Genomic DNA, 12,588 nt, shown 5'->3' with positions numbered 1-12,588 from the left:
AATTCTGTGCCTTCTTTCCCCTCCTGGGCACATCTGCCAGCAGAGGCCAAGACCAGTGGTGGGGACAGATCCCCAGGTGGCCGAGGCCCCCCGGCAGCACCTCGGCTCGGCTGCCCAGAGTGTAAGCCAGACCCCAGACAGATCCCATATTCCCAGCCTCCCTGCGCTGGTATTCTGTCACCAAGTACTAGACAAAATTTGCTGTCTTCCTATCTCCCTAATGAGCTCATTGTTATGACTTTGCAAAGGGAATCTGGCCCTGCATGCCCGCGTGAGGGTCATGTTTTAAGGGGATGTGTTGTATGTGGACGCATTTATATGTGTGTCCCAGGGAAGCACAGGGGCTCTGTGCTCAGTGCTGTGCTCCCTCCGCATGCACTTGCCGGGGATGAAAGACACTTTGGCTCAAATATCAAATGCTGCTTGTAGGGCGTGTGCTTTCACTGAGGTCTGTGTGTGCTTCTTTTCCAAATCTGCCGTCACACCTGCAAAAAGACTTGCCCCCTGAGGCTACGTGCTTCCCGTTCAAGGTGTCTGGGCTACGAGCTGCCATCTTCCAAGGATTGCTTTAGAGGCTGCCCAGTCAGCTGTGCAGGGAGCCCCATATGGGGCCCCCCTTGCCTGCAGAGCAGACACCTGTAAGACCCAATCTCTCTGCTCCAAGAGACCACAGGGGCGGGTGGCTTCTGAGGCCCTTCAGCCAGAGCCTGGGGCGCAGCTCTGCCTCCTGCAGACCAACTGCCATTGACCGAGACACACCTGGGGCAGCAGGTGGGCACCCACCTGGGCGATGACCAAATCCTGGTTGAGTGACAGGCCAGAGTCCTAACTTACTGTCCTGCATCACTGGGGAAAAGAGATAAGGAGAGGTGGGGCCGGGAGGGGAAGAGGAGAGGGGAAGTGGGGAGGAGGGAAGAGGGGAGGAGAAGTGGGGAGGAGAGAAGAGGGGAGGGGAGGGGAAGAGAGGGGAGGGGAAAAAAAAAAAAAAAAAAAAAGACCCGGTAAGGAGACGCGGTCTCCTGCTCCCCCTGCTGGCGCCAAGGAAGGCCCAACAGCCATATTCTCAGCGCAGTGCTGACACCTCACGCTGCTGTCTGAGCACATCGAGAGCTTTCTCTGAAGAGCTGAACACACATTCGCACGAGGAGGCTGTACTGGGACATAGGGCAGGCGGTGGGTCAGCTGTGCGGCCCCGCTAACTGACCTTAGGAAGGCTGTTTGTCACAGACAAGGACGCAAAGCCTGGTCTCCGGTTCAGTCACTAGGAGTGGGATCAAGTTAAACTTGGACTCCGGAGCCCTGACCGGGTCACTCCCGGCCAAGCCCTGGCCTGCGCACGACTTCCTCTTTGCAGACGTGGGCGGTGCCCACCCTGTGGGTTTGCACACGGGAAACAACAACACGCCTTGTCCTTCAGAGGAAATCCCTCCTCTTCGTGCAGGGCTGGGGTCAGGGAGCGTGAAGGCGACTGTCTGGGCACCGAGGGCTGGACCCCAGGCCGCGCCCTGAGTCCCCAGCAATCGCTCCTCTGTCCGGAGCTCAGGAACCAGCACAGTCTGGCCAAGATAGGTGGTTTGGGCAATCCAAGGGCTCGGATCTGTTTTGTGAGCTTGCTGTCCTGTGGGGGTCTGGAGACGGAAGAAGGGCCGGCTCCACGGCCTCCAGGGTGGGTCCCAAGCACCGCGGGCCTGCAGGGAGCCAGGTCCTGTCTCCTGGGCCTGGGGCTCCCGCCTCATCGGGGTCCGTCCTGCCCGAGAGCCGCTGAGCTGCCTGGCGGCCTGGGCCGACAAACCGCGCCACCAACCCTGGACGGCAGCCGGGCGCCAAAGCACAAGGACAGCTCCTGACCTCCACACTCAACCGGGGTCAGAGCCACGCAGTGGCGTCCATGTTTCCCAAGACTGTTCACACCACATCACCCAAACCCACTTCTATCTTTCCTGGGAGCCCAAGAGCTGATAAAAAATATTAAACTCCCAGGCCAACACTTTTGCTCTCGCCCACAAGAATGTCTTTATCCCTTGCCCCAGCCACAAAGAATGTGAACAATTCAACTCCCAGCCTGGTGGTGGCTCCAGGTCCCCTCCCCCCAGTCCCCGGGGCAGCTCCCCACACTCTGCATGCTCCGTGTGACCACATCTGACCCCCCAGTCCCCAGGACAGCCCCCCACACCCTGCATGCTGCATGTGACCACACCTGACCCCCCAGTCCCCAGGGCAACCCCCCACACTCTGCATGTGACCACACCTGACCCCCCAGTCCCCAGGACAGCCCCCCACACCCTGCATGCTCCATGTGACCACAGCTGACCCCCCAGTCCCCAGGGCAGCGCCACCTCCCCTGGCACATGGCGCCTGCCCATGCCGGGCCTGCAGTGTGTTCTGGGTACTATTCCCTGAGGGAAAAAATCTCTGCCAAAGCCTTTGCCTTCACAGTGACAGACGCTGGCCAGTCTGTGCCTGAGTGTAGATGCTTTGAGGGCCTGGCTGGCAGCTCTGATGGGCACCACGCCGAGTGGGTCTCGTGGGGGCTCTCCCTCACCCCTCCCTTGGCTCAGCTACCACACCTCTGTCTCGATCACTGAGTGTGGTTGGCACTCAGCAGACCCGGGCTGGAGGCTGCTAAGGGGACAGGGCTCCCTGTTGGTGGAAGGCAATGTTCTAGAAACAGATGGTGGTGATGCTTGCGCAGCCTTGTTAATGTACAAAACCCCTGAACTGTCCGTTGTTTAAGAGTGAATATTGTGGTGTGTGACTTGGCTCTCAATGAAAGGGGGGCAGAATACCATGATACCATGCGTGTAAAGGAGAACCAGGAGTATAGCACGTGTCCAGTTAACAAGAATAAGACCATCACCACCACCGTGAAGAATGACCCCTCGCTGAGTGGAGATGCCCCATGAACTTTAGGGCACATGTCTGACCTACAGGAAGAAGAGAAAGTCCAGGAGGCAAGGCCCTTACTCAACTAGTGGCTTCCCAGGTGGCAACAGTTATAAATGTATGTATTTCCTTTTCTCGTGCCCTAAAGGGATTTAATTATGAAATTTAATACACACGCAGAAAGAATGTTTAAAGCAAAGGTATAAGGTGGTGCTACTGACAGAGAAGAGAAGGTGAGGCTGGCCAGGACGAGAGGCCCGCCCTCCCACCTCTGCCACAGTGCGGGATTTTGTGTGGATATGTTTTCCTCTCCTTTCGGTCGATACCAGGGAGCGTGATTGCTGGATCGGATGGTAAGAGTGTGCTTGGCTTTGTGAGAAACCACCAGACCGGCCTCTGGGCAGCCGCACGGTTCTCTACGCGCCTCCGGCCGTGCGTGAGCACTACTGCTGCTCTGCTCCCCAGCGCTGGGCACGTGGGAGACCAGGATTGCCAGCCAGCACGCCCCGCTGTCGTGCTCATCTGCAGTTCCCCGATGACGATGCGAGGAGCATTGTCACATGCTTATTGGCCAGCTGTGCAGCTGCTTTGGTGACGTGTCTGTTCAGGTCTTTTGCCCATTTTTATTTGGGCTGCTTGTTTTCTTGTTGTTGAGTTTTAAGAGTTCTTTGTATATTTTGGGTACCAGTGCCTTGACAGATGTGTCTTTTGTAGATACTTTCTCCTTGTCTATGGCTTGTCTTCTCCTTCTTCTGACACTGTCTTTTGCAGAGCAGAAGCTTTCACTTTGCTGAGGTCCAGCTTGTCCATTCTGTCTTTGGTACAGTGTCTACCACGTCATCACCATGATCCGTTCTGGGTTACTTGTGAAGGTGTGAGGTCCGCGTCTGGATGTCCAGTTGCTCTAGTGAAGGTGTGAGGTCTGCGTCTGGATGTCCAGTTTCTCCAGCACCATTTGTCGAAGAGATGATCTTTGCTCCATTGTATTGCCTTTGCTCCTTTGTCAAAGACCAGTCACTGCATTTATGTGGGCCTGTTTCTGGGCTGTTTGCCCCACTGATCTGTCTGTTCTTTTGGTGATAACGGTCTGTGTTGACCGTGGTAGCTTTGCAGTGGGTCTTGAAGTCAGATATTGTCTGTCTTCTAACTCTGTTCTTGAAGTTCTTGATTTTAATGCCACTGAATTTTTAAATCTTTTCCTTCATCATCGGAGCATTTTGTGTTTTATTTAAGAAATAGTTCTCTACCTTAGGTCATGGTAACTCCTCCGTCACAAGGGTCAGCAATGCTGGTGTGTGAAGGGCCAGATAGTAAATATAATTCGTTTAGAGGGCCAGTAAGTGTGTAGCAACTACTTAACTCTGACGTTGTGGAGCAGTGCAGGTGTAGACAACAGGTCATTAATGGGTGTGGCTGTGTGCCAGTGTGCTTTACTAACAGAAGGGGGGTGGATCCACGGGGCCCACAGGCTGTGGTTCCACATGATCTGGTGCTTTGTAGATGACTTTCAGATTTAAATAAATACTCTACTTGTGTCAGGTGAGGTAAGGCCAAATTTCCTTTATCTGTAACGCAGTGGCATTCAACAGTGATGATTTTGCATCTGGGGGACATCTGGCAACGTCTGGAGACATTTTTGATTGTCATGAGTGCTGTGGGGATTGGGGTATGGATACTGCTGGCCTGAGTCCCCAGACGGCAGGGATGCTACTAAATGACCCAGAAGAGCCTTTTTCATAAAACGCACATTCCCTATCAATAGTACCCTAAAAACAAACACAGGTACTGTGGCTCTTCTCTACAGCGTGTTCTATTCCCCACTCCACCTCCATAGCACAAAATCACATGGTCTACTGTCCTCCTCCATGAGGCAGAATCAGGATCCGCCAGCTCCTCCAGCACAGCGTACAGTCAGAATCACCCCAAATTCATCTCCAGGGTGCACAGTCAGAATCATCCAGCCCCAGCTCCGTGGCGCACAGTCAGAATCATCCAGTCCCATCACCAGGGCACACAGTCAGAATCACCCCAGCCTCAGCTCCATAGCGCACAGTCAGAATCACTCCAACCCCAGCTCCGTGGTGCACAGTCAGAATCATCCAGCCCCATCTCTGTGGCGCACAGTCAGAATCATCCAGCCCCAGCTCCAGGGCGCACAGTCAGAATCATCCAGCCCCAGCTCCGTGGCACACAGTCAGAATCACCCCAAATTCATCTCCAGGGCTCATAGTCAGAATCATCCAGCCCCATCTCCAGGGTGCACAGTCAGAATCATCCAGCCCCATCTCCAGGGCGCACAGTCAGAATCATCCAGCCCCATCTCCAGGGTGCACAGTCAGAATCATCCAACCCCATCTCCATGGTGCACAGTCAGAATCATCCAGCCCCAGCTCCAGGGCGCACAGTCAGAATCATCCAGCCCCAGCTCCGTGGCACACAGTCAGAATCACCCCAAATTTATCTCCAGGGCGCACAGAATCATCCAGCCCCAGCTCCAGGGCGCACAGTCAGAATCATCCAGCCCCATTTCCAGGGCGCACAGTCAGAATCATCCAGCCCCAGCTCCGTGGTGCACAGTCAGAAATACTCCAACCCCATCTCCGTGGTGCACAGTCAGAATCACTCCAACCCCATCTCCGTGGCGCACAGTCAGAATCATCCAGCCCCAGCTCCGTGGCGCACAGAGTCACCCAGCCCCAGCTCTGTGGTGTACAGTCAGACAGGATGGAGCTTCATCTGTCACAGACCCCTCTGCAGCCAGCCCTGCCTGGTTGGCCAGTGGTGAGGGTGCCTTCCTGCCTGGCTCCACTGGGGAATGGACTGCGGTATTCAGCTCTTTACAGGCCGTGAGCTTTTTCTTGGCAGTCGTTAGAATGACCCCTGGCGCCCAGTGGAAGTCTGAGGAAACCGCAGCAGGAAACACATTTGTGCCTAGCTTCCCTGGACGGAAGACGAACCCATGGTGGTCAGAAGGCCCTTGAGCCATGACCTCTGTTGTGTGTGCCCACGGGGACCTGGAGCTCAGTGTGTGTGCTCTCAGCTCCAGCAGTCCTGGCCTCGAGAGATGGGGGCTGGCCAGGGGAACATTCCACAGGAACATTCCAGAGCTGCCTCCACAGTGAGGGAAACCAGACAACACCACGGGGAATGGTACGGTGACAAGCTGAGAAACGGATCAGGCCCTAAAGCTGCATTGGGCTCCTGAAGTCTCATGAGGGTAGCTGGTGGGCAGCATGGGGCTCTCCTGGAGGCCACAGGCAGAACTCGCATCCCACACTTCTTGGACCTGTAATCAGCTGCTGCTGGAGGCTGTCTGGGTTGGGGTGAGGCTTCCTGCTTCTTGGGCAGATGGCGTGCAGGCCGTGGTCCTCCTGGTCAACACCAGAGCCCCCAGGAACCGAGCTTTCACTCTCCCATGGAGACCTGAGGCTGTGTCCTGCAGCTCCAACCCAGCTGCCTGCCCACCCCAGAACCAAAGGAAGGGGCCTGGGTTTGGGGTCCCCAGGGTACAAGGAGGCACACACATCGGCCCTGGCTGCAGAGTGAGAGTGGGGAAGCCACAGGGCTGTGGGTGTCCCTTGTTTCTCATGCACCAGTGTGGAGAACCAGCTGAAGACCCTCTTAGACTAGTTTTCTCAAGTCCCGAGTCAACAGAACTTCCGTAAGACGCCGCCAAACGTTTAGGGAAACGATAGAAAGGACACAGCCAGGCAGGCGGTGGTGGTGTCCAGATGCACAGGTGGCCGTGGGCAGGCCCGGAAGAGCCGAGGACACAGTGAATGTGTCGGGGACCCCTGGTCGGCCTCAGTGGCCAGGTCTGCCGGGGCCTGTGGGACTTCCTGTGTCCTTGCCACGGCATCTGCAGCCTGCTGCCATTGTCTCCAAGGTGAGCAGGCCTGGGGAGGGGTCCCTCCTGGTGGGTGTCTGAGATGGCCAGCCCCTCCAGAATCCTGGAGACCCCTTGAAGGGTGGGCCAGCCATGGCTGAGGACGGTTGCTCACCTACTCCCACCAGGGCACATTCCGGGCCGTTCTACTTGCCGATCCAGCCAGGCAGGGCCCCTCGTGCAGTCCTCGAAGCCATACCCTGCTTTCTAGAAATCCGGAAGGGAGTTTCTCCTCCTCCACGCTGCAGGGCTCGCTTTGATACTTGTATGCGTGTTCCTTAGCTCTGGGTGCTCTCCTCAGGCTTCTGTCCTTCCGGCTCACCTCTGGGTCAGGTTGTGACTTCTTGACTCATGTTCCGCTGCCTGGAGGGCCCCAAGGCACCGAAACCCAGACGGCTCCGTGCTTGCAAGGCAGCTTTCAGAGATCACTCTGTACTGGGAAATGGCAGCACTATGGGATACTTGGCCACCACCCGCGGAGCAACATCTGAGAGGAAACACACCCAGACCTGCCCCACAGCCTCAGAACATTCTCTGGGGTTTGGTGTCTATGAAACAAGAATCTCCGTCTCGGAGGAGCCGCTCAGTCATTGAGCACAACCCCCAGTGGGTCCCGGAAACTTCTCTGGCGCGTTGGGCATGGACGCCTGCCGCGATGGTGGCCACCCGCCCTCCTGTGACTGTTGCATCAGGCAGATGGACGTGCCTGGCTGTGGCTCCAACCTCGACACTGGTCTCCCCCCACCCCTGCCCAGGCCTATGTGACCTCTGTGCGTTTTCGTAGGGTGGTCTTCCTGCGGTCAGAGGGCTGAGGGTCTGCCCCACCCTGTGACCTGCGTGTGCCCATTCCAGGGGCTCCAGCCGGAAGTGCCTCCCAGAAGAGAGAGAACAGGGATTTCCTTTTCATACAGAGAAACTGGGGCCTGCGAGGTGAATGGGTTTGTCTGGGAGAAAGGAGCCGGTGCCCACCTGCCTTGTGCCAGGAGGGGTGACCAGGCCCCCTGCCTCTGCCTGAGTCGTGTCCACAACACAGAGAGCAGGGCAGCGGCTACCAGAGCCAGGAGCTGGGTAGGGGTGCAGGGGAGGGTGCCTGGAGCTGAGGCTAGCGCTCAGGGCCCCACGCAGCCAACACCAGCTGCTGGGCACCCGCGAGCAAGGAGCAGAGCCCACAGCACAGTTAAAAAGGGTTCTGTAAATATTTTATTTTTCCATATTTTTAAGCCAGAAAGAAGCATTCGGTAATAAAAATAACAGAGAATTATTTTCCTGGGTCTGCTCTGGCATGTGCCAGCCCCTGGCCTCCACGCGCTGGGCGTGCTGGACGCGCGGGGGCTCGTGGCTGAGGCTTTGGGGGGCTAACATCAGTCCCTCAACTATATACATATATGTTACAAGGCAAGGAACAGTCTCAGAGGAAACTCAGCCTGTGGGGGGCCCAGCGTCCAGAGCTGCTCTCGCGGGCGGCTGGGGGTGACCGGCGCTCTTCATGCTGGCCTAGGGGGTGGCCTGCTCGACCGGGGGGCAGGAGTGGGATGTGATGTCACTGTGCTTGTAGGCGGCCTCGTCCAGGTCCAGCGCCTTCTGGTTGACCTCCAGTGTCATACAGCCGCGGTAGAAGGCCGTGACTGGCGCTGAGGTCACAGGCACATCTGGGCGGTGGGGAAAGAACAAACACCATCTTAGCAGGCGAGCCACCCTGTCCGTCCGGAGACAGGGCTCCCCATCCTCCAAGGCCCCCAGCACAGGGCTCCCGGGCTCCCGAGGGCCCTCTCCATCCCTCTCTCTCCGGCCCTGGCCTTTCTCCTCGGGGACACGGATTCCTTTCTGCCCAGAACAGCAGCAGCTCAGCCGTGTGCCCGCAGGCCGGCCCTGAACACCTGCCCGGCCCCCAGGAAGCTCAGGCAGACAGTCGAATCAGTTAAATCAACCTGATCTCCTTCTTGGCCCAGATGAGTCACTCACGCAGCAGGGCTCCCACCCTCCCAGCCCCTCGTCTTCAAAGGTTTGTTTGTTGACACTGAATGGAGCTTGTGTCTGCTGGCCAAGACGGGAACCCTGGCCTGTGCGGCAAGTGGAGACCTGCTCTGAGCCGTGGGGGCCGTGGGGCTGAAGTCAGCGGCTGCTCTTGACCCCCTCTCTACCACTTTGCCCCGATCGCTCGCAGCCACGGACAAGCGCCCTCCACCTGCTCAGACACGGGTCCCCGGTCTCTGGAGGTGGCTGTATGTCGCCCCTTCCTGGGCAGCACGGCGGCTGGAGGTGACTCTGTCCTCGGGACCAGGGCACCTGGACTCCAGCGCGGGCCCGGCTGCTAGGCCTTCCCCACGGGCTCAGCCAGAGCCTCTGTCTGATGCACGCTTGGGCGGGTGCTCTTGGAAGACGCAGGGACAGCAGGCTCGGGCCACTGCTCGTCCCCAGGAAGTGTGGCCACAGCCTCAACCCCTGAACCACTCAGTTGGCACCGACAGACACTAAGGCAGCATGATGGCAGCCAAGAAACGCCCCCGCATTGTCTCTTCCGCTAAAATACAAGTTCTTCCTCTACAGCCACGCCCAGGCTCAGTCTGGAGCCAGCACGTTGGGGGTGGTCAGAACCGCGGGTGCCCCCACCCCAAGGGCGCAGCCGCAGGAGCCCTACCTGGCAGCCCGCCCACGAAGGTGAGCACAGAGCCTTGCAGGTGCCTCGCGAGCACAGCCAGGCGCTCCTGCAGCCCCGCCGCGTTCACTTCGCTCTGGCCCTTGGTGCCGTCGACCTCCAGGGTGGCCTCATCCTTCCGCACGGAGACGGCCACTCGGTGCTCCTGGCCGTCACAGACCTTGATCTCCATCAGGGCCAAGGTGACACCCTCCACAGCCAGGATGACCAGCTGCGGGGAGACGCACACCTGAGCACGAGGGCCTCCGTGGGGGCGGGGTCTCCTGCAGCCGGGCTCTGCGTTCTGTGCGCACTGGTGTGGGACTCAGTTTCCACGTGTGAGAGGTGGACAGAGGACAGACAGGGACAGCAACACCATCCCAGGCCAGGCATCGGGGGCACCATACTCCCCAGCCATCTAAGTGCACGTGCTGCCCGAGTGTCCGTAATCCAGAACACAGGACATGGCCACTACTTCAACATGAAAATGCCACATAAGCCACAATGGAGGGGCCAGAGGTGCTGGGGCAGAAAGGCAAATACCCCAGGAGACCGTGCTGGCCCACGTGCACTGGGTGTTCATACCAAGCAAAACTCGCCTCTCATAACGTGGACCAGAAACACTCTGACAGCAGGGGACGGACACGCAGCAGGGGACAGACACACAGCCCGACAGCAGGGAACAGACATACAGCCCAATAGCAGGGGACAGACACACAGCCTGACAGCACAGGATAGACATACAGTCTGATAGCAGGGGACGGACACACAGCCTGACAGCATGGGACAGACATACAGTCTGACAGCAGGGGACGGACACACAGCCTGACAGCATGGGACAGACACACAGCCCGACAGCAAGGGACAGACACACAGCCTGACAGCACAGGATAGACATAGAGTCTGATAGCAGGGGACGGACACACAGCCCGACAGCAAGGGACAGACACACAGCCTGACAGCATGGGACAGATACACAGCAGGGGACAGACACACAGCCCAACAGCATGGGACAGACACACAGTCTGACAGCAGGGGACGGACACACAGCCCGACAGCAAGGGACAGACACACAGCACAGGACAGACACACAGCCTGACAGCATGGGACAGACACACAGCACAGGACAGACACACAGCCTGACAGCATGGGACAGACACACAGCACAGGACAGACACACAGCCTGACAGCATGGGACAGACACACAGCACAGGACAGACACACAGCCTGACAGCATGGGACAGACACACAGCACAGGACAGACACACAGCCCGACAGCATGGGACAGACACGCAGCACAGGACAGACACACAGCCTGACAGCATGGGACAGACACGCAGCACAGGACAGACACACAGCCCGACAGCATGGGACAGATACACAGCAAGGGACAGACACACAGCCTGACAGCATGGGACAGACACGCAGCACAGGACAGACACACAGCCTGACAGCATGGGACAGACACGCAGCACAGGACAGACACACAGCCCGACAGCACAGGACAGACAGTGTGATAGCAGGGCACGGACACAGCGTCGTTCGCTCTCCGTGCCCCGGGAGGGTCGGCAGCGCCCTGTGGGATTTCTGCTGCTTGTCTGCAGCTGGGGCAGGTCCAGACAGTGTGTGGACCGGTGCTTGGTGGCGGGGGGGTCTGCTGCGGCCCTGCTACTGCCCTGTCTGGGCTGCCTAGTGCTGGATGGGCTGGCGGGGAAGGCTGGCTCCAAGCGCAAGCACCCTCCCGGTCAGCCAGGTCCACCCACTCTGGACAGAGGTGAGCGGATGGAAGCTCCTTCCTCTGCCCCTTGGCTGTTCCCACACAGCGGTGGTCAACCTGGTTGGGTGTGAAGGGCCGGCTGGACACGGGGCAGCTGCACTCAGGGCTTGGCCTGCATCACCCCGGGGTTCGGGCCAGGCCTGCACATCGAGTGTGCAGGAAAAACCAGAAATTTGAATTTGTTAGTGAAGCGGTCTGACAACAGACGTGAGCGACTGACGCCCGTTGTTCCAAACCGCTACTGTCTGGCGGGAAGTCTCGGACCGTGTAACTGCTCCCAGGCCACGCCCACACGGCTCTGCCCCCAGGCTGCCGGGTGACCTCAGGTCCACAGTGTCCTCAGCCACGTGGCTGTTGGACTCGCGAGGGCCGTGCGGCGCTGGGGCAGAGCTCCCCGAGGCAGACTCTGGGGACCCGCCCAGGAGGGGAGGCCTGGGGCAGCGGCGAGTGGTACCTGCTTTTTGAGCTTCTTGGTGGAGTGGTAGTCAACCAGGGCCACGGAGAGGGCCACCACGTGGTCACCGCCCACCAGCGCGAGCAGCACCCCTGTGTCCGTGGCAGGGCGGATCCGAGCCACGACCTCTATCTGCCAGGTTGCTTCCGTGCCGACGTCCGGGGATGTCCGAGCTGCGATGAGGGCGGCACATCAGAAGGCGATCCAGGCGGGGCAGGCCGCGGTGAGTGGGGGTGGCAGCCCTCGGCCCCGCCTGGCTGCAGAGGCCCCGGGAGAACCAGGGCTGAGCGCTAGAGCCTGTCCCAGGGAGCTGACACTGGGGGACGCGTGGGCCCCCGTCCTTGCTGGCTGTCCCAGCGCCTGCCCCACCTGGTGCCCCTGGTGTGACCACCGGGCCACACAAGCCTGCGGGAGCAAAGGCAGGTGTGCCCCGTGGGCCGCGGTGCCCGTCCCTGGCATCCCCCCTTCCTCTTCCACAGGACACACTGGGGCACCCGGCCCTCGACCCCACTGCATCTCACCTGCGCCCTTCGGGCGGCTCGACAAAGTTGGACGTGCTTGGAAGACCTTAGAAGGCAAGCTGCAGGAGCGCCATTCTCAGACCTCACGGCTTCATGCCGCGGGCGCAGCACTGCTGCCATTCTACCGCCTCAATGGAGCAGCTCCTCATTTAGGCACTTTATGTATACATACGTGACGTAATGCAATATGATGTGGGAGCGTCCGAGGGAAAGATGTGTAGAATGTCCCTACGGATCTCGCGCGGAGAGTTCCAGAAAACACATTTCGGCAGAAAGGGCTGGATCGTGGTTCTCTGGGGCAAATACAAGCACATTTCCTCCATACACTTGAATCGTCTGCTGACAGCAACGCTCGAAGACTCCCTCTGCCCCACAGCTTGGGCCTCAGAGACCATCAACATCCTGACGAAGGAGCCCGTTGGGGCTGGTGAT

General features: G+C 58.8%; 1 protein-coding gene across 3 annotated transcripts in view; it reads right to left on the bottom strand.

Annotated features, from left to right (window-relative positions):
- Positions 1-7,946: 7,946 nt before the first annotated feature.
- GAS6 (growth arrest specific 6) overlaps positions 7,947-12,588 on the bottom strand; it is a 35,802-nt gene continuing 31,160 nt past the window's right edge. For all 3 annotated transcript variants that reach the window (XM_057306925.1, XM_026488745.4, XM_044380168.3), the window contains 3 exons: positions 11,636-11,808; positions 9,408-9,636; positions 7,947-8,418 (listed from right to left, as the gene is read on the bottom strand). In XM_057306925.1, the coding sequence (XP_057162908.1) occupies positions 8,264-8,418; positions 9,408-9,636; positions 11,636-11,808 (557 nt within the window). In that variant the 3' untranslated portion in view covers positions 7,947-8,263. The remainder of the gene's footprint in view (positions 8,419-9,407; positions 9,637-11,635; positions 11,809-12,588) is intronic.

The sequence above is a fragment of the Ursus arctos genome, unplaced genomic scaffold (assembly GCF_023065955.2).
Source record: "Ursus arctos isolate Adak ecotype North America unplaced genomic scaffold, UrsArc2.0 scaffold_10, whole genome shotgun sequence".
NCBI classification, from domain to species: domain Eukaryota; kingdom Metazoa; phylum Chordata; class Mammalia; order Carnivora; family Ursidae; genus Ursus; species Ursus arctos.
The sequence above is the reverse complement of the archived record's forward strand: the minus strand, read 5'-3'. Positions and strand labels throughout refer to the sequence as shown.